The sequence below is a fragment of the Periplaneta americana genome, chromosome 3 (assembly GCF_040183065.1).
Source record: "Periplaneta americana isolate PAMFEO1 chromosome 3, P.americana_PAMFEO1_priV1, whole genome shotgun sequence".
In the NCBI taxonomy this organism is placed as follows: Eukaryota; Metazoa; Arthropoda; class Insecta; order Blattodea; family Blattidae; genus Periplaneta; species Periplaneta americana.
The window spans coordinates 81,218,589-81,240,484 of NC_091119.1; the positions used below are offsets into that span (position 1 = coordinate 81,218,589).

Genomic DNA, 21,896 nt, shown 5'->3' on the forward strand with positions numbered 1-21,896 from the left:
ATCTGAAGGACAGGAATCGCATGAAAATGAAGTCAAAAGTGAATGATGAAATGTTAACATTCTTGCTGCTCTCACTGTGAATCCTCAGATCAGTCAATGTCAATTGGCTACAGACAGTGGAATCACCTGCACATCATACTGTAGATACTGAAGCTGTAGAAAATAAATATAATGCTTATTATATCTGCTTTCATTAGGAACTCCCATAATTGGTCATCAGCTCTGCATTGTGTTTTCTGAGTAATTATGTAATGGTATTACAAAAATTGATTTATTGTTGGGGAAACATTTTCTGATGAGGCAAATTTTCGAGTACTGGCAATATAACATAACTTGCATTATGATGGTGGTGGTGTTTGTGGCACTAGTAGGAATAGTAGTATAGCTAGGCAACAAACATATGAAAATGTGTAGAAACAAAGTGCTTGTACCGGTCAGACTGGAGTGGAGGATAAGTAATTTGTCTTGAGTCCTTTGAAGAGTTGGAATCTGCTCTTGTGAAATACTGCTTACTCTTCCTAGTGTAATATAACATTGTTCTGTTCATATACATTAGCGCAGTGATTTCCAAAGTGGGAGTCGTGTAAAGAGCTGAGAGGGGTCGCTGGATGATTTACAAAACAAATTAAAAGATCGCCATTTTAACATACATTAATTTTGTATTTAGAAACACAAAAACAAACGTTTAACATTAAAAAGACAGTAATAAAGTAAAAAGTAATTAATGCTATAATTGTGCCTATGTTTCAGAAAGTAGCTTCTCAAATCTTAACTAATTATTTGATACATACAGTGACAACAGTTTCAAGTTCAAGGAGATTTCTCGCCTTTGTTTTGATGACAATCATAGACTAGAAACTTATTTTGCATAAATACGAGTTTGCAGATGTCAAGTTTCTTTTGCAAGCTCGAGGTATTCTTTTGATGCAAAATTGGTCTACGCTGTGTTAGAAAAGTGTAGTTTCAACATTCCATCAGTAGATATGCCAGTGCGTCCTCTCTCTCTCTCTCTCTCTCTCTCTCTCTCTCTCTCTCTCTCTCTCTCTCTCTCAATTTAAGCCACTTGAATGCAACTGTCTAAAAACGGAGATTTAGTATCCATGTTTGGTTGTCGTAATTGTTTTGAATTCATTCCGCAAAATACTCGGAAAGCCATTTTTTAAACCTGTACTTTGGGTGGTATCCACTGATTTTGTGTAAACTTATACTTGTTTGCAATTTTACAGGGACTTGTATTTTGCAAATGGGGGTCAAGAACCAGTATGGTAGTGGGGAGGGGATCGCAAACAGAAGTCTCACCCAAAAGTGGGCCGTGCCTTCAGAAAGTTTGCGAACAATTGTATTAGCATGTTTTATAGTGATCTTAAAATGTAGTATGACTTACCTGTCAAACCTCTCCCGTTATCAGTGCATGTGAAAGTATGACATGCACCATGCAAGAATGGAAGTGCCATAATAGTATAGTAGGAGTCGTCATAGTCTAATGATCTGGATAATGATGTTTCAGCATTCTCAGTCTTGCTTGCCAATAATACACAAACTGTTAAAAAAAGTTTACATTTTACATTTTTATATTATACAGGGTGTAAAAAAAGTATCCAATATTTTATGAGGTGGTAGTATGCATCAAAACAAGAAAAGTCTACTAAACATGGGTCCTACAACACATACTTTCTGACATCTGAACACTTGTTCGTAGGAGGTGCTCAATGTGACATCCATTCATGGCAGTGAATCCCTCTGCCCTTCGGCATAAGGAATCACACAGTCTTTGAAATTAACCTGGTTGTTCTTGATAACCAAAAGTCTAGGGGATTTAGGTTTGGGGAATGAACAGACCAAGGTGTGGGGCCTCCCCGATCAATCTAATGGTCCTGAAATGTCAGCATCAGGTGTTCTCGCACATTGCGGAGAAAATCTGCTGGTGTGCCATCATGCATGAACCACATTTGTAGTCTTTGCTGACATGGCACATATTGCATTAAGGAAGGCAATACATTAATAAGAAAGTCCTGATAATGAGCCCCAATTAATCTCTGTGCTAGCACATATGACCCTTAATCTATCACCAAGAATGCCTGCCCATATATTGATTGAGAATCAGTGCTGATGCCTTATTTCTTCAACTGCATGGAGATTTTCATCAGCCCACACATGTTGATTACGAAAATTCATAACACCATCTCTGCTGAACCCACGTTCATATCTGCAACCAGACTTTTGTTTTCAGTATTTGTGATGTATCATTATTCCATCAACTAAGGTATGATTATCTAGTAGCCTAGTAGGACAGAAAAATGCATTGCTATAAATGGACGTCACATTGAGCACCTGCTATGAACAGTGTTCAGATCTCAGAAAGTATGATGCGTTGTAAGACCCATGTTTATTCGACATTTTTTTCTTGTTTTGATGCATACTATCACCTAAAATATTGGATACTTTTTTTTTAACACTCTATGTTCAGTCAGCAGTCCAAAGACTGATTGGAACCTCATGATACCAATAAGATGTCACTCCTGAGGTAACTAAGCCTGGAGATGAAAGGCCAAGGTGGCCAGTTCCTGTCCCCCTTCATTGCATACATCACTGACTAGAAACATAGTTCACTAACAGACTTGAGATGTATACAATAGTTCTTTCTCTGACACATATTCAAGTGACACACTGCCTGATAATAGGATATATCAGCCAGGGCTTTATTCAGAGGGCCACATGTTTGTAAAGATCTTAATTTAGTGCAATAAGCTATTTCTCTTCAAGTATTTATGGTAGTTTTATGAAAACCACATGTTCAATTATGGAAAATTCTGAAACATTATTAGCAGGATGCATGTAACTTACAGTTGTCTTTAACTTTCGCAAATCTTGAAATGTTACAAATTTTTTTACACTTTCCTCTCATCACGATTTTGTCAGTTTAAGACCATAGAAAACAAAATTAATTTTTATACTACTCCTCTTGAGGTCAAACATTAGGAATGGTGGTTTCCACCCCTGACATGCATGATGGCTGTAGCCATTCATGCATACTGCCCAGTAATCTTTGGAGGGCTTCCTGTGGGATGAGATTCCACTCCTCCAGCAATGATGTCCTTATCTGCTCCAAGTTGTTGATGTCATGATGTCAGTAAGATTCATGTCGAGACTCCGAGCTGACCAGTCCATGGTTCGTATCCCAACTTTATGTGGTATTGCACGAGTGGTATGTAGACAGGCATTATCATGCATCAGTATGAAATTCTGGCCAATGAAAAGTGAAAAGGACATCACAGGGTCATCCAGGGTCTCTTCAATGTACCTTTGAGGGTCCTGCAATTGAAGACCAGTTCAGTGTGAACCTAATTGCTGGTCAGTCTACACCTTTACTGAGCTGCCCTCAAATGGAGTTGTTTTGGAGAAAGCAATGAGTGAATACCCCTCTCAAGGCCTTCTTCACACACACTTTCTCGTCCATCAGCAGATATGAGAATACAGTGGCTCTTATTAGTGAAGAAGACAGAAGTCCACTGCTCTGTGGAGTGCACCCCCTGGTTCTGCCTCGACACAAAGATGTGCTTCCCTGTGCTGTAGTTCAAGTTGGTTCCATATGCAGGTCTTCTGGACAGAAGATTAGCATCTTCAAACCTCCTTACTTTCCACTCAATCTTGCATGTCTGATATTTTCCAAACAGTTTCTGTGGTATGACAATCATGCATAATCTGTCATTCCTGGCACTTGTGCTCCTTCTGCAGCCTGATCCTGTGTCCTGAATTCTCTATAGCATTGCATTGCATTGCATGATGAATGCTTCCGACATAACAATGGCTGTGTCCATTCCTCCACCAATAAACGTGTCCTTGTGACATCTTCATGGTTAAGAGACACATTTACTTATGACAGCGCATGAATAGCTCGCTGAAATTTTAGTCAATAATTGAAGATGTCTTCCTATATTCATAGATAAATCAATAAGGGTGCCATAAAGTTGCAGACTTTAAAAGCTTCAATTACTAATGTTAGTGAAATCATAATGATAAGTACTTTGGCGATTAGGATTCAATAAACCACCTTAAAGATGGTCACATCCTCATTTTTTCCACAAGCCCTTCAGATGGATGTTCCAATATGTTAATCCAGGCTCCGCCAGGTCGACTCAAGATCGCGAGAGGGTGTACAGGCCTGCTTACGGCTTCCACTGCGGGCAGTACAGTTGTACACTGCAGTCTATCAGTGGTGGAACCTATCGAGGTCGCTTGGGGGCACCGGTGCACTGCATTTTGCACCAGGAATATTTATGTGCTAAACACATGAACCTTAGCAACGTAATGAATGTTGTTGTGCGAACAATTAATTTCATAAGGTCTAAAGGACTTAATCACATAGAGTTCAGGGCACTACTTGATGATATTAACAGTGAGTATGGAGATTTACTCTACCATGCCGAGATAAGGTGGCTAAGTCGAGGAAAAGTTCTGGAACGTTTTCTCCCACTTAGGAATGAAATTGCCTTATTTATGGATGTACATGGGAAACCTGTTAGAAGCCTTGGACATGGAAGAATATAAGAATAATGCAACAATTGTGCGAAGACTTCGAACGTAGATATCAGCAAATTACAGAACTTGAACAAAAATTTAAGATATTTGCAACACCTTTTTCAGTGAATGTCCTGGATATTCCTGCTGAACTACAATTATAAATATTTTATTTACAAAGCGATATTGAGCTAAAGGATAAGTATCAAAACAGAAAAAGTATTAACCATTTCTTACTTGTTTTCCACGAGAAAGGTTTCCTAAACTGCACAATCTCGCTGCAAGATCGTTGTGCATGTTCGGGACAACCTATGTAAGCGAAACACTGTTTTCTTTAATGAAGTTTACAAAGTCACGTCACAGAAGCCAATTAAGTAAAGAACACTTCAAAGCATGTTTGCGATTTGGTGGTACTCAAACAATAGCTTCACGAATTGAAAAGCTGCTTACTAACACAAAACTGCAAAAATCGCCACGGATCTCTGATGTATAAGAAAAAGTACTATTATTAGAGATTTGAATAACAACGTTTATACTGTTGTTTTATTTTGTTAATTGAACTGTATAGCAATGAGAAGAAGACAAACAGTGAACAGTTTTATTTCGTAGTATGTTAATCTGTATAAAAGTGTATACAGTATTTTGTTTTGTTTCATTGTTATGCAAACATACAACAATTTATGTCATATAGTTAGTTAACTGTACCAAATTGTATGGCGTACTGTTTTCAGTATAGTGCAATTAACAGTGAAAGTGTGCTTCAGTTAAAAGCTGAAATTAATTTATATTTTTATCACAAATTTGGTTCACATACAAGTTCTTAGCTCCGGCACTGTGGAAGCAGCTACCCTTGCCCGCAGCCGGATGTCAGGGCTTGAGGGTTTGTACGTACGCACGAGAGTGTATTCACTTGACGCCCCCTGTGTTAATCATTTTGGTTGCTAATTTTATAGCAATTTTTTTTTTTTTTTTTTTTTTTTTTTTTTTTTGCTGGTTAGTGTATTTTGCAAGTTGTGATAATTCACTTCCACTTCGGTAATTGCTAGGCATTTTGAATGTAGTTTGTTCTTAGTAGATGTTGGATTGTTACATAATACACACTGTGGAGATGAGTATATGCCTATTCTAAACAGATGTACAGTCATACAGTCTTGTCCTTTTTGCATTCTAAAAGCTGCTGCTGTTTCCTTTTGTGAGCTATCTGGTATTAGGTTCTTATCAACTGTTAAGGTTTTCCAAACTCTACCCTGGCTCTTTGTCATAAATTCTGATTTCAGTATGTTATTGATTTCACAGTGTGTTGGGATCCTTTGGGAAACTATAATAACTTCTCCCGAAATTTTCAGAAGAGGAAGAGTTTTTTTTTTTTTTTTTTTTTACATTCTTTGTTTTATTATTTATGATATGGAAATCAGCTGAAATCGCGTGCAGAGCAGATGTGGATTCATTGAAATAACATGTTGAAAATCTGTTATGTGCAATGTTAGTTGTTGTATTTCACCATCAAAGTGTGCTGATGATTTACCATCTCATCTATTCTACAGTAACGGACAGGACAGTTAGAGAGATCTCTTCAATACGAAGTAGCAATTTTGTAATATGTTCTCAAAATTAAATTGTCATAACTGTGTGCAATTCAGTGTAGACCTATACTTTGTCAAAAGTGGAAGTAGTATGTATCATAAAGCAAGCTGCAAATTGATAATTTCATTATGTAACACATGGGACACATTTTAGACATTCACATCACTGCTGTATATTTAAGGTGAAATTTTTGTGATTTTGTTTGAAGTTTGTCAATACAGTGAAGTACCGGGTCTTTCAAAAAGAATGAACCGATTTCGAAGCTTTATTTTGCAGTACGCAAGCAATGTAGCAGAACGAGTCGCATGTTATTACAAAGAGCGTATTTTCAAGTTTCAAATAGTTGCCGGTAGAGTGCTCTGTCATGCCCCCTCTTCTCGACCCAACCTGACCTGCTGCTCACAGCATTTGCTGCGTGAGTCTCTGAAAGACAACACCTCAGCAAAAAGCGTTGTGTTCTTGAGTTTGCGGGGACCAATTCTGTGGTCACAGTGCAACGTGCTTTCCATAGGAGATTTAACAATGTGCAGTACAGCTCCTCTCCCACTAATGGTGGTTCCAACAGTTTAAGGATAGTGGATGTTTTGTGTAAGGGAAAGAGCCAACCCCGAACTTCAGAAGAAAATTTGGGGAGTTTGCCAGTGCGAGCATTTTTAAATGGAACAGTGCCTCAATGGTGGATTGGTCACAGGAATGCTCAGGATCGTGCTCTTACCACATGGCCTCCAAGATCCCCAGACCTCACTCTTTGCGACTTCTTCCTGCGGGGATATGTCAAGGACAATGTTTATGTTCTGCCACTACCTACTATACTGGATGACCTTAAAGAGCGGATAACACATATGATCAACTCAGTGGATTGTGGTATGTTGCAATGCATTTGGGAGGAATTCACCTATCGCCTGGATGTGGTCCATGCTGCGGGTGGTGGTCATATTGAACACTTGTAGGAGAGGGAACAAAACTGCTACATCAGTCAAATACATGCATCTTGGTTGCAATCTTGTTCGGGAAATATACTTAATGAAATCAGTTCATTCTTTTAGAAAGACCCTGTATAGTGTTCTTTAGTCTTTTATTTAAACATACATAAAACTTTAAATTAAAATAATACTTTTTTTTTCTCCAGAATTTATTACTCTCTGTTACGTGAGGGAAAATGGATGGGACAGTTTTAGTATTGAAGGGTCATGAATTAGATAATACCAGATTACTTGAAATTTAAACATTTTTTATTTATTTTCTATACTAGGACCTGTTTAGCAATATAATTGATACTTTTACTTAAAAGCATATATTTAATTTATTAAGACTAACGTTAACTTTTTTATTCTTTTAATTTTATCACTGTTCCCAGTTTTTTTTTCTCTTTAAGGAAATTCATAGAAAATCCTTCTTGCAAACTGAATAAATTGGGGTTCAGGAAGGCTACCTAGAATCTGATTTAAAAAAAAATATATATATGACACATCTAGTTAATTAATTTTGAACACTTTTCCACTAGAACTGTTAGCAACAGTCATAAACATTAATTTCACTTCTTCATTCTCTAAACTTCCATAAGATATTCCAACATTTTGATGCTTTCTCTGGGTGTTACTTTTTCCAACAAACTGAATCAAATAGTACATTTCTTCCTTTATTTAACTTTTCTTTATCTTCAATGGCATTTCCACATCTGTTTCTTCATCACTGTCTGCTGAAGAGTACTGAATATTAATCGTGAGATAAGTCATTGCTTGCCACTGCATAGTACATAGTTACATCTTCTAGCCAAGCAACACATGTGAATTTCGTCCTGACTCACCACAGAGTATTTTTCTGTACAGTCAAACTATAGGACCAAATCTCCGACATCCAGGTTACCTTTCTTATTTTCGAAATGTTTTCCTGCACTCACTTTACAAACCAATTAATTTTACGATTTATTAGACAATTGATCCTGAAGATGAAACACAGCATTCTCAATAAGTCCATCATTAGACATCAGTTTAGGTCACCCATTGCTTCCACATTTACTATATTATTTGAGTCACACTCCTCAAGTACTAAATCAACAATAATCTCTTTGGATTATTTATAGTCATACACCTTTCTGAAGCATACTTTCTTTAAAAGCATTATGCTTCCATGTGAAAAGTTAGGAACTATTTTTGCTGTAGCATCAACAGTGAATTGAAAATTAGAATGCTAGTGACAAACGCATACATTGTGTAGCATTTCTGAGGATGTCAAGACATATGTTGGGTGTGACTCATAAAATTTACTAAGCTTCATATCAAAGTCTGGATTTTCATTGATGAACATAGAAAATGCTTCCTTTACTGTCATCATTATATATCGTTTTTTAAACATCTATAATTTTTATTACTTACTTACGGCTTTTAGAGAAACCCAGAGGTTCATTGCCACCCTCACATAAGCCTGCCATCGATCCCTATCCTGACCAAGATTAATCCAGTCTCTACCATCATATTCCACCTACTCAAATCCATTTTAATATTATCCTCCTATCAACTTCTCAGCCTCCCGAAAGGATTTTTTTCCCTCCAGCCTTTCAACTAACAGTCTTTATGCATTTATGTATTCTCCCATATGTGCTACATGCTCTGCTCATTCATAGGTCTGGATTTAATGTTCCTAATTATGTCAGGTGAAGAATGGAATACGTGCAGTTCTGCGTTGTGTAACTTTCTCCATTCTTCTGTAACTTCGTCCCTTTTAATCCCAAATATTTCCTAAGAACCTTATTCTCAAACACCCTTTACATCTGTTCCTCTTTCAAAGTGAGAGTCCCAAGTTTCACAACTACACAGAACAACCAGTAATATAACTGTTTTATCAGTTCTAACTTTCAGCTTTTTTGAGAGCAGGCTGGATGACAAAAGCTTCTCAACTTAATAATAACAGGCATTTCGCATATTTATTCTACATTTAATTTCCTCCCGAATGTCATTTATATTTGTTACTGTTGCTCCAAGATATTTTAATTTTTCCACCTCTTCAAATAATAAATTTCCAATTTTTATCTATTTGGTACTATGTTTTGATCACGAGACATCATATACTTTGTCTTTTCGGGATTTACTACCAAACCTATTTCTTTACTTGCTTCAAGTAAAATTCCCGTGTTTTTCCTAATAGTTGTGCATATTTGCCTAACATATTTAAGACTTCCTTTGCTGTGGTCATGCCAGAAAATCAGTCCCATTCCGAGGCTTATTTTGGGTTTTGTAACAAGCTGTTTTTTTTTAACGGTGATTGGTTGTTAACCCTTCGCCAAACCCCCAAGCTGGAGGACCACCCCTTATCACGACTGCTTATGCAATATATTTGCAGCTACTCTACATATCTGGACGCCTTCTCCTCTATCCGCAGCCTAAAGACTCGCCATGCTGTGGTGATTGGGACCTACAATACATTGCCGTTGAAGCATTTTAAAGAAAGTATGCTTCAGAAAGGTGTAAATAATGCAAAGAGAATATTATGGATTTAGTACCTGAGGAGTGTGACTTAAAGAATACAGTAATGTGGAAGCAATGGGTGGATCCTGATGGTAGACTTAAACTGATGTCTAGTGTTTAACTTATTGAGAATGCTGTATTTCATCTTCAGGATCAAGTATCAAATCGTAAAATTAATGTCAAGTGAGTGGAAAAAAAAAACATTTTGAACATTTATTTATTCTTGTTTTCGTGTGGAGAACTCCTAAAGTTCGTCCCAGTATTTTTTGTTACACCTTGTGTACATATGTTGTGCGTGCTCCTCTAAAAGATAGTGTGTCTTTCAGCAACAACATACTGCAATTTATCGAATTGCTGCAAGTATCTGGGAGTGACCTTCCAAATAATAGACACATGCTTCTGTGTGCATGTAAAAGAGAAGTTCTTAAATTACATCATCCACATACACAGACTACTAATAGATACTGGAAAAAGAGTACTCACAGAAAAAATTGTCCCCATCCTAGCCTATGACATAGGAATTATATGGAGTCACTGTAAGAAGAAGGACTTAATACAACTGGAAAAAGTATCAACCTTTCTGAAGAGAGCCCTTTGAGTATCGAATTTAACACCCTCCAGACTAGTGTATGAACTTCCATGAGAACCATTCCTAATAGAGGAACTGAGACTGACACACCATCTACTTTAACAATCAGCATCCACAAACAACTTCTGGCAGAAAGAATATTAAAAAGGAACGAGATCAAAATTGATTTCAGTGCCATGGAAACATTGATAAATTATTGCTGGACAAACCCCTATCAAACCCAATGATATGTGCTCACAAGATACACTGCTCATTACTTCCATCATGAAACATGCCTACGAATGGGTTTTCATGAACTGGCAGAAACCTGCATGTGTGTACCATGCAATAGAAAATGTGAACAATACCACCTAGAGCTCTGTATAAAGAGGTTAACTACATACAGCAAGCAGGACTCCTCTAGTGTCCATTATATGCACATACTTGCTGCTCATTTCTTCTTATTTTTATGTTTATATCATTTTAACATCTGTATATGCTATACACCTTGAGTTACAGATTTTTGGTTGCTTTTATGTATGCCATAATTTTGATGTAAAATCCGATATTAAAGATCTAATTTCAATTGCAATCCAAAAATTAACACTTGGGTGTTGTTGGATGATAGTCATGAATTACAATGAATGCTGTAAAGCTACGCAGTGACTAACATGTGTTTCCGAAATATGTCTGAGCATTACAGTGAGTGATCTTTGTTAACAGTGAATGTCCACACAGTAGTAGATGGAATGGTTTCAATGAAAATGTGTATGAGCAGTATATCGGTGAAGGACAAAGAAAAGTGAACAAACTGAAGAGAAATTAAAATATCACTTTCTACAAGATGTTAAAGATTTGTTTACTTTATTGAGAAGTAAATATATGCATAAAGAATTTACTTGCGATATAAAAAACTGCAGTTCAGGAAAGACATATAACAGGATTAATAGTATTGTTAATATTATGATAGATCATTTCCTTTAGAGTTCTGTCTTAACAGTAATGTAACTATAGTGATACATTATAAAATGTTGTAATAAATAATGTTTGTGTGATGTTATACATGTGATAGGTAATAATAAAATTCTGTTTTCTTACTTCATCAGAAATTCAATGATATGATTGATCCCATGGACCCTGATGCAGAATTCAACAAATTACGGGAATCTGTTTCGGAAAAAAAGGAATCAAAATCAAAAAACAAGAAGGTAAGTTAGATGTTCACTGTTACAAGTTAGGTAAAGACTGCATGTGTGTTTTAGGAACATGCTTTATTTACTCTATTGTAACTAAACATCGTATAGATTTCTGCAAATGAGAGGATTCACTTTTAGGATCATGCTTTGTACTTTCTCATCATACTGAGCATATTTGATCAGTCTTGTTTATCTATCTTTGTGGACAGTGATTTCTCTTACAGGAAGAATTTTGTTTATATTCAGTTATATGGGTCATTTCTGATGCAGATGGAATATAATTTATTTACTAAAAGAAATGGAGTTTTTATTTGAAAGGAAAAGTAGCACAAAATGTTAGATGCAGTATTTAAGTAATATGATGCAAATCTTTTATATAAAGATCACTAAGGAAGTTTTGGAATTTTGCTACACTTTTCAAACATCTTCAAAATAATTTCCACACACTTTCTCATTCATTTAAACAGTTACTTACTCTGCCATTTCTGTTCAGGCAATTTTCAACGCTTTTCTTCTCATGCTGCCAAGAGCTCTTAATCTGCTCTAAAACATCTGCCCTTGAACTTCATCTTTATGTTTGTGTAGAGTCCATATTCATATGGTTCAAGATCAGGGCTGTATTATATAGAGGATGATCAAACACAATCCTGATTTTGCAAAAAAAAAAAAAAAAAACCTGATGTGAGATTAGATCTTTGAACAGATGCATTACGTGGTGCAGTAACAAAATGTTGAGATTCTTGAGCTCCTGGATGACCTGAGGCAAGCATACTTGACTGTACCTCTTAGCAGTAATCGTGCATTGTGTTTTGAGTACAATTCACTACACAATGCCCCATGAAGTGGACAACACTGCAATCATCCTCTTCTTTATTTATGACTTCCTCAGTCATTGGCTCTCTCTCTTCAAATACCCACACTCGATTTTGGGCCTTGGTTGCAACATCATAATAATAAAGCTACATTTCGTTACCTGTGGTGATGCTCCTTATGTTCCATGATGTCCCATTTTGAAATTTCTTCAGCATTTTCTGGCACCATTCTTAAGGTTGCCATAATGAAGAAACACAAAAAACCAGGACAAGATGGACACGTCATTTCAATCGACAACAGGAAACACATGAATTTCCAAAATGTGTAGTGGAGGTTAGTCTCCTTTACGCCAAGCAAGAACGTGGTTTGAACAACTGAACCACATTGTCGTTGTAATTAGTCACTAAGATGGAGAAGCAACTCCGAAACATGTCTGACTAACATCTTCAATAAACTTATTGTACTTATTAGTGTTCATACAACTGTAACATATCACCTTTAATGTATTTCGTCAAATCAATGAACACTGTACTATTGACCTAACATGTGTGTTTTATCATTAATTATATTTGGCCAAGTTTCCCTAGCATTACAAAACTTTCTTAGTGACCTATGTATATGTACTTCTGTGTGATCATGTTATTTTTCATTTTCTGAAATAAAACTTCTTCAGGTGATCATATTTTGAATACAGTCATGTCAGACTGGAGGATTATGCTGAGCCATTGATAGACAGTGTGACCATAAGGAATACATCCGAAGTCATCCAAATTATTTGTTTATTTAATCTGACAGGATTAAAGCCTTAGGACCTTCTTTTCCATCCTGCCATATAGTACATACAAATACAAGTATTAATACAAACAGTGACAAAAATAATACAAATTACAATTTATAAACTTCAGTGAATGAAAGGAGACCTGATTTCATCTTCAAATGTTTTCCAGATATGATGACACTCACATTTTCAATGATTTCCCAACTCTTAACTTTCAATACATGCAAGGTTGTGAAATTGTTTTAAAATGTTTTCACATGACACGTAAATTGCGCGTTGTAAAGTACACAATAAAAGCCAGGGGGGAAAAAAAAAAGAAAATAAATTAAAAAAAAAAAAAAATTTTTTTTTCTTTTTCTTTTTTGTGGTTTTTTGTTAAGTATGACATAAAACAAAAATACTGTAACAACAAACTCTCCCTTTTGAAATTTTTACGTTTTCTTAAACTTTATTGGAACATTACAGACTACCACATCCACATCATAATTGTGTGTCATGATTCACGTGTGCGTGTGTAATATTCCATTTTTAATCTTAGCCTTCACAGTCATCAAACAGGAAAAGTCCTTTCTTTTTTGATAATGAGGTCGGCAAAGGAACTCAGAACTCAGAAGCTGGTGCTGTAACATTCCAGCCAGTGTTGTAGAATCAGTGCATTTAAAAATGTTTGGAAAAAATGCGGCCTTCCTATAAACCACCAACCAGAAAAACACTTTGTGATAATAGCATGTAGGCTTTTATGGCCGGTGTCAGGAAACAAGGATTTTCTGGGCTGAGAGGCCATTGTCTACTGATGGTGTTGCTACCAGACATTTCATCTAGTACTGCGGCAGACATCTTCATTGGCATAGTACCCATGGGCCAAGTAAACTCCTCAGTGTATCATGGGCAACTGATTCTGCTACCAATCATTTGCCCACATTTATAGAGGGTGGGGCAGGACGTAATTTACTGTTGTCTGTGCAGTCTGCACTCAGTGATCCAATGTTCTCATTTGGGGCATTGGTGTTAGATTGTTGTGGATGTTTTATGTATGTACATCTTAATGTTGGGTACTATGATCTATTAAGTTTCAAACTTTCTTCCTTGCAGTTGAAGTTGTTCTGGTGTTCGTGAATTTCAATATAACTTCCCAATGTAGCCAGGAGAAAAAAATGTGAAATATTGCTGAGGATGTATGTGTCCTCGAAGCAGATGTCATGTACACCTTCTTGGAGTGCATGTTCTGCCACTGCCGATTCATCTATCTGTCTCAACCGACTGTTTCTTCTGTGTTCTGTAAGTCTGGTCTTGACACTCTGTTGTGTCATACCAGTGTACACTGCACTGTATGAGCATGGGATCCTGTATACTTCTGTGGACAGAAGTTTGATTTGTCCTTGGCTGACCATAACATATTGCAGATTTGCGTGGTAGGCAGGAATATCGTCTCCACATTGTGACATTTCAGGATCCTACTGATGCAATGTTCCACATTCCTGTGGTACAGAAGGAAGGCATTGTCTTTCTTAGCGGTATGGTCTTGAGTCTGGTTGACTGGTTTTCTTCTGGGTTGTATGGCTCTCTTAATCTCAGGTGACAAGTAGCCGTTTGCACCCAGTGTTGATGTGAGATGGTAAATTCTCTTTTGGAAGTGGTATGGTTCTGAGATTAGTTTGACTTAATCAAATAGTCTTCATCATGGCCCGTTTTTGGCCAGGATGGTTCAAGTCCCTGTGCAGATATCTATCCATGTGGGTGGGCTTCTGGAAGACTATGTCCTAGGGTGCCATCAACCTTTCTGCATACCATCACATCTAAAAAGGGTAGTTGGCCATCTTTCTCTGTCTCCATTGTAAACTGAATCTGTGTATGGAAACTGTTTAAGTGGTCCGAGAAATCCTTCTGTGCTGAATCCCTATGGCTCCAAATTACGAACGAATCGTTTACAGCCCTTACCCAGCAGGATGGTCTCAATTCAGTGGCCTTGAGGACAGCATCTTTAAAAAACTCCATGTAGAAGTTAGCAATCACAGGGCTGAGTGGGCTCTTCATGGCTACTCCGTCCATTTGTTTGTAGAACTCTTGATTTCATTGGAAATATGTCGTGATCAGTACATGGTGAAATATAGCTATAATGCTCTCTGGAAAGACTTTGTTTAGTAACTTTACTGTATTGTTGACCGGTTCTCTGGTAAAAAGAGATACCACGTCGAAACTGACCAGTAGATCTTCAGGTCGAGTCTTCAGCATCTTTATTTTCTTAATGAAATATGTGGAGTCTCTGATTAAGAACTAGTAGTGCCTAGTAGAGGTGTTTCACCAGCACTTAAGTTGAGGCAATGATCACATTGACAGTGGGTTGGAGCTGTACTTAGTGTTTATGGACCTTGGGTAGGCTGTACAGTCTCAGAGTTGTAAAATTTCTGACTTCTTGTTAGTCGAATAACTCTTCTCGGGTTCTCAGCCAGGTGAGTTGGAGATTAGCTTCCAAGCTTTCGACGGCTAGCTCTGCCATCTTCTTCAGGGATGAAGTGATCACTTCGTCCCTGAAGAAGATGGCAGAGCTAGCCGTCGAAAGCTTGGAAGCTAATCTCCAACTCACCTGGCTGAGAACCCGAGAAGAGTTATTCTACATCAAACGCCGGGAAAGCCTCAAGTCATACATTCTTGTTAGTCGTTTGTATATCTGCTGGAAATGATGATAAGGAGATTAGTTTCCTTCAAAATTGCTGCTGTCGGATCCCGAGTAATTCTCTTGCATGTTCTTGGTCTGGAAGGTCTCTTACTTTTTGTTTATAATCATTGTCATTCAGTATCACCATTGCATTCTCCTTATCTGCTGCAGTGACTATGATATTTTCCTTCCTGTTCAGTGTTTTTATTTATAGCGTTTGTCCCCTCCCTGGATAAATTGCTCTTATCAATTGCTCTTATCAATTGCCCTTGGTACTCCGAGGATATCACTTTGCCTGTGGGTACCTCAGTACCTCACCAATGAAGATGTCTTCTGCAGCAGTAAACGAAACGTCTGGTAGCAACACCACCCATAGACCATGGCCTCTCAGCCCGGAAAAATTCTTGTTCTGCTTTCTGATAAATTTCTGGATGCAATGTATTATGGGGTTAGTGAAACAACCATCAACACCGGCTCAGGCTTCATTTTGCTGATAGATGATTGGAAAAACAAATGAAACTCAACACAAAAAATGTCATAACACTTATTTACAATTCATGTGGCAGTAATGGCAAAATTAGAAATGTTTTTCTTGATGCGTAGACATGTCTGGTTCGCCAGAAACAGGTGAACTCTTTGTGATGTGGTCAGTGAAGCATAAAAACTAACTAAAGAACGATACAATGTGAATATTACCGTTTTAGACAGTGCCAGTAACATGGTTAAAAATGTGTAAAAATCATGATCTCTGTGGCATTCTACCTGTAATGACCATACTTGAAATCTTGGAAAAAAAATAAATCTTATCTCGTATGGACATGGAGTTGAAGTTTTCAAGCGTCCTGGTTGGGAACATGAACTTAAACGAAATGGTGGCTCCAAAATATGTTTCACTACAGACACAAACTTGCTGGTACTGTCAGAGCGATACCTGTTTGTCTGTGACTAACAATTTGGGTGCATTAAGGGAAGTTGCTGCCCCTGATGAAACAGAGAAACTGCCTTCTTAAAGTGAGTCCTTCCTCTAATAGTGTCTTTCTCAGAGAAGTTGCTGCTACACTCGCAGTCCTTAATCCCGTAAGTCGGCTAGTAAATGTCAAACACAAGAAGCAACTCTTACAGATGCAGTTAGATTTTGAATGGACTTCTGTCTACCTGTTAACCATAAGGACTTCTTGCCATATGTAGAAGAAAGGAAAAATTATCACTATATAGTGAGGATCACGTAAGTTCAGTTCCCAAACAGCAAATATTTCCGCCTTGTCAGTGTTGCCAACTGTTACCAGATATCACCACATGTAGTAAAATCAAGATCCTATGTACTGAATGACTTCTTTACTCACCGTACTTTACCTTAATGTTGGAAGGTTATTCTAAATAGTTTCAATAATAATGAGAATAATAATAATGAGAAATGTATTGCTATGTTCTATTCTTTTATTCCTTCACATTATTATTAGTATTAGCATTAATAGGTTACTAGACGTAAATATACAACAAAGTATAGTATATAATATTCAAGAATCAAATCTGTTCCAAGACCAATTAAATTATTGTCATTTCACTTCAAAGATTCCAGCGTACATATACTGTACTTCCTAAAGGTAGATAAATTAATAACCAATTGACTTTTGGTTGGAATTCGAATGAACTTCTGATTATCTTTTGAAATTAGTAAGGAAATGGATAATACAACTAGGCTAAAACTGAAATAATAATAAATCAACTTACAAAAATAATTTTGGTCCTTAAAAGCCATAAGTAACCTTTTTAAAGATTTCATTTGTTTGTAAATTGCTTAATAATGTTACACTTACACTTATTATTTCTGCAACTCCACGTCTGTCATTGAAAAAATGTATGATACATAACTGTGAAGTCTCTTTTTGGCTCTTGTGTCCTAAATTTAAATAAGAAAAAACAAATGATTCAAGAAATGTGAGCTGGTGAAAATTAAATACTCAATTAATAAAATAATTACTACCAAAAGAGTATTTTATTAATTCTATACAAAAGATGGATTACACAGAACAGATGGCCAGAAATCATAGATTTATACACAACATACAGCACGAAACGATCATCAAAAAATGCTTTTTGTACACAATAACATCTTTCAAACGAAGTGAAATAGCCAATAAGTTCAATAAATATTATGCTAATAAGTAATAACTATAATTAATAATTATCTACAAGCTGTAAAAGGGAATAAAATAGTATATTGTTGAAATTAGGGGGTTATGGTTTATTACGTGTATTTATAATTTTAATTACTTTTTCTGCATTTAATTATATTTTAATTTCTATTAGATTAGTTGGTGGTGTGGGTGTTAGTTTTATCTGTGTACGTCAGACTATTAAGGAAAAATTGAAAGAAATATTAAATCTACAATCTACTTTATATAACAATATTTAATCAAGAACTGAATATTACTATTAATTTAATAACATAAGACCCAAAACATCTCCAAGTCCAGACAATACACATGCTGATTTCCTTAAACATGTTGGCAAACAAGCAAACTCACTACTTTTATCTTGTAATCTCATCTAAAATACAATATCTGTCTGGAGAAAATCTATCATAACATCAATTTTGAAAAGCAATTATTCAACTAATATCTTTTCGAGTTATCGACAGATAGCACTTACTAGTATGATAGCCAAAATTATGGAAGAGATGATTTCATAGATTGAATTGGTTCCTGGAATCTAGTAACTAACTTTCATCTTATTGAGTTGACTTTAGAGAATTGCATTCAACAAATGGACAGATTTTAAATTTTAGTCAAGATATTAAAGATATTTTAAACAGAAAACAAAACACCTTAACAATTTTAATTTATTTTCAAGGATCATATGGCTCTGTAGATATAAATCACTTAAGAAATTGCAAACTTAGGGTGTCCATGATATAGTGTTACACTGGGTCAGTGACTTGATTATTTGATTCATTGTCACAAATATGTAAATAGAGACAGATTCATCTGGGCTTCCCACATTGTTGTTTTCAGGAATACATTTTCCAATATTAATGTCGATGGTCTAACTAAAGAAATAGATTTTATGATAATCTCATCATTTGCAGATAATATGGTTGTCTAGAACAAAAAATCACAGTCCACAAATATTAATAAACTGAGCCAAAATCCCAACAGACTTTTTGACCTACTTGGAGAACTCAAACTTGCTCAATTAAGGGAAACTTTACTAATAAAAGACAATCCCAAGTTATTTGAAAATGAATAGTATATAAGTTAACTTTAACAGATGATGTTAAGAAATGTGATACTTCTCCAGACATTTTAAAAATCATTAGGAACGATAAATGATCTGGTCAGTGAGTGACTACATACAGTATTTTTTATAGATGGATCCTGTTTACCAAGCCATAGATGTAGTGGTGTTGTAGTACAATACCAGTATATTCCCTTTTACAGGGAATTATATTCAAACACTTGTTTGCCCCATTTTAACCGTGACAACGCTTTTTATTTCTTTTAAACATTCTGGTTATTGTATTGTGTTTGTGTTTAGTGAAAGATTTTAGATAAGGGCGCAAATAGCCATAGTAGCTGACACGCCCTTTTTAAACGCCACTAACTAACTAACTAACTAACTTCAAACACTGACTAATTTTGATAGTGAAAATTTAGATACACTTTTAAGCTTACAAAATCTTCAGTATCAACTTCATAAATCTGAGAAGGCTGTCATACTATCAGATTCAAAATCAGATATTTTTGCTGCAGTATTGGACGTAACAGCATGAAATCTCAATATTTTACAGTGTCTTAATATTTTAAGCAAAATGGTCGAATTACATCGACGACTGGTACTGCCGTGGATCCATGAACTTTATGGAGTGGGAGGTAATGAGGTAGCTGAAAGGTAGCAAAATTACTGTAAGGTTATCTATACCTGCATCTTACCACACTGTTAAAAGAATAACAAGATCAGAACATGACAATGTGGTAACAAAAATCGGAACGATTCTAAAGCAAATGAAAAAATTGCAATAGGCCATCCAGCATCTGCTCCACGATGGAGGAAAATCCTCAGAAGAAACCAACTAATCAGACCAAATGGGGGATCCAAACTACCCTCGAGTGCAGCTCTGAATTTGCAGGCCAACGAGTCTACCGACTAAGCTACATTGGTGGCTCCACTAAAAATATGAAGTACATGGCACTCAGATTATTAAATTGACAAACCTAAACAATTATTCATCAGTTAAGCTATAAAATATAATACATAGCAAGCACGTTAATTCAATTTAAAAGTATAAACAATTCAATCAGTTGAAATGTAGAGAAATTGATAATAAATATCATGCAAATTACTTCACATTACAAGCATAAACAATTCATCACTTGTGGTATACAGCCTACTATTTAATTTACAGCACATACAATTCATCAGTTAAGCTATAGGCATACAGTCTACTATTCAATTTACAGCATATATAATTCATCAATTAAGCAAAACAAAAATATAGTACAATACATAGTAAAAATAATACACCTAATTTAATAACTGAACTTCTATGAAAATCTACAGTGGCAGTACTCATATTATCACAGGCCATGATTGTCTCAAATATTTACAAAGAACTGATATTTAAGAATCTCCCCATGCCATTTCTGAAATCTCAATGAAGATATGGATCATTGTCTTGACTGTTTAACTTTACACAGCTTTCAATCATCTGGTTAAATATTGGAGTGCAAGATAACAAATGACATCAACTGCTGAACACTTGGTATCAATCAACCAACAACTTCATTACATTAAAGGGAAAAAAAAACTGAAAGAATTAATTGTATATAAACACAACACATAAGACAAGGCCGCTTCAGAACAGTAATTGGCAAGGCTCTGTTGTCTTAGGATTCTTATGTAGATTCAATTTCACCTGAAAGAAAAAAGTAGTATCTATAAATATGCCTAATTATGAGAAATAAAAGAAACGGTTGTAATAGTAGTAGTAGTAGTAATGATAATAATAATAATAATGACTGTAAAGTATGGAAATTAATATTGCAATGTAATATCAAAAGGTGATTTCACACCATCAACTCTTATCATTTAGTACAACAAATCTATTATATTCAGTTGCAATCACCAGTAGCTGTTCTTTCCTCCATTTTGTTGTTGGCTGATTTTTCACAAGTCTGCTATGATATGCAGCACTATCCATGACAATAACGCATTACCCTAATGTTCTCAGGTCAACAACTGTGTTTGCACCCACTTCTCAACTACAGGGCTATTCATAGCACTATGGTAGTCCTGATTTTTCTTTCAATTGCATGAAAAAATTAAATCAGCACCTGCAATAAAAATTATACCTGGGCATATAATTACGTCACATGAATTCACAGCATTTAAATAAAGAAAATAAAACATAACATAACATGACATGAGATCCTCTTTGGTGAAAGGCTTTCCCACGTTTTTATTTAGTCATCAATTTTTATATTTTTGTACCCTGATTAAAAAAATTACTCTTGCCAAATTTATGTAAAATATAAATCAATATAACTTACCGAGTATAAATCCACCTTTCGTTCCGGCATCTAATCTTCCACCCTCATTTGTTGGTCTACGAATAACACCATTCATGTCACTGGAAACTTCACCTGGTTTATTTCATGAATAAGTGGGTGATCCTACTTAAAAAAACAGAGAGAGAAAAGCAATTCACATTGACACTCTAAGAGACACAAAAATTTTAAAGACAGGAAAACCATTCAAGAATTTTATAACTAACCTCTAGTTATAATATGAAACTATTAATTGCAAAACATGTTGTTCCCACCTGAATTCATTACTAGTAGCCTATATTAATTGCAATTTCATATTCCACATGAGTGTTAACCTATTTGTTAGTAAAAAATTCAATCACTCAATGTCTCACAATACATTGAAATTTACCATTCATAAAAATCCAAGAATACTACGGGTTTAGGGTTCTCACGCTCCACATTTCTTATATATTCTCTTAAAAACGAATAACATCACTTTCTCGTACATGTGTATAAGGATCCCCTTTGCTCCATAGAAATTTCATCTCTTTCAAAAATTTTTTCACCGATGATAAGGATACTCTAAATAAATATGTTTCATAATCATCATTCATATGTTCCAGAACTTTTGCTGCTGTTAGTACTTCCCCTGTAACAGTAAATGAAAATTATGCCATATTTTTATACATATGACTAATATCAGAATTACATTGCATAAATCAACACAATAATTCCTGTAACTTCCCTACCTTTATGTAACTTGTCATAAATAAATCTTGCAATTGCATCTT

The 21,896-nt window shown here is 35.7% G+C and overlaps 1 protein-coding gene and 1 long non-coding RNA gene across 3 annotated transcripts in view; one reads left to right on the top strand and one right to left on the bottom strand.

The window, feature by feature from the left end:
- Ndf (Nucleosome-destabilizing factor) overlaps positions 1–21,896 on the top strand; it is a 419,078-nt gene that overhangs the window by 101,561 nt on the left and 295,621 nt on the right. For both annotated transcript variants that reach the window (XM_069820873.1, XM_069820874.1), the window contains exon 5: positions 11,241–11,342. In XM_069820873.1, the coding sequence (XP_069676974.1) occupies positions 11,241–11,342 (102 nt within the window). The remainder of the gene's footprint in view (positions 1–11,240; positions 11,343–21,896) is intronic.
- LOC138696219 (uncharacterized) lies at positions 17,348–21,440 on the bottom strand. The gene is made up of 3 exons (XR_011331289.1): positions 21,127–21,440; positions 20,703–20,910; positions 17,348–20,492 (listed from the first exon to the last, which is right to left on the bottom strand). It is a non-coding gene; the product is annotated as an uncharacterized lncRNA (long non-coding RNA).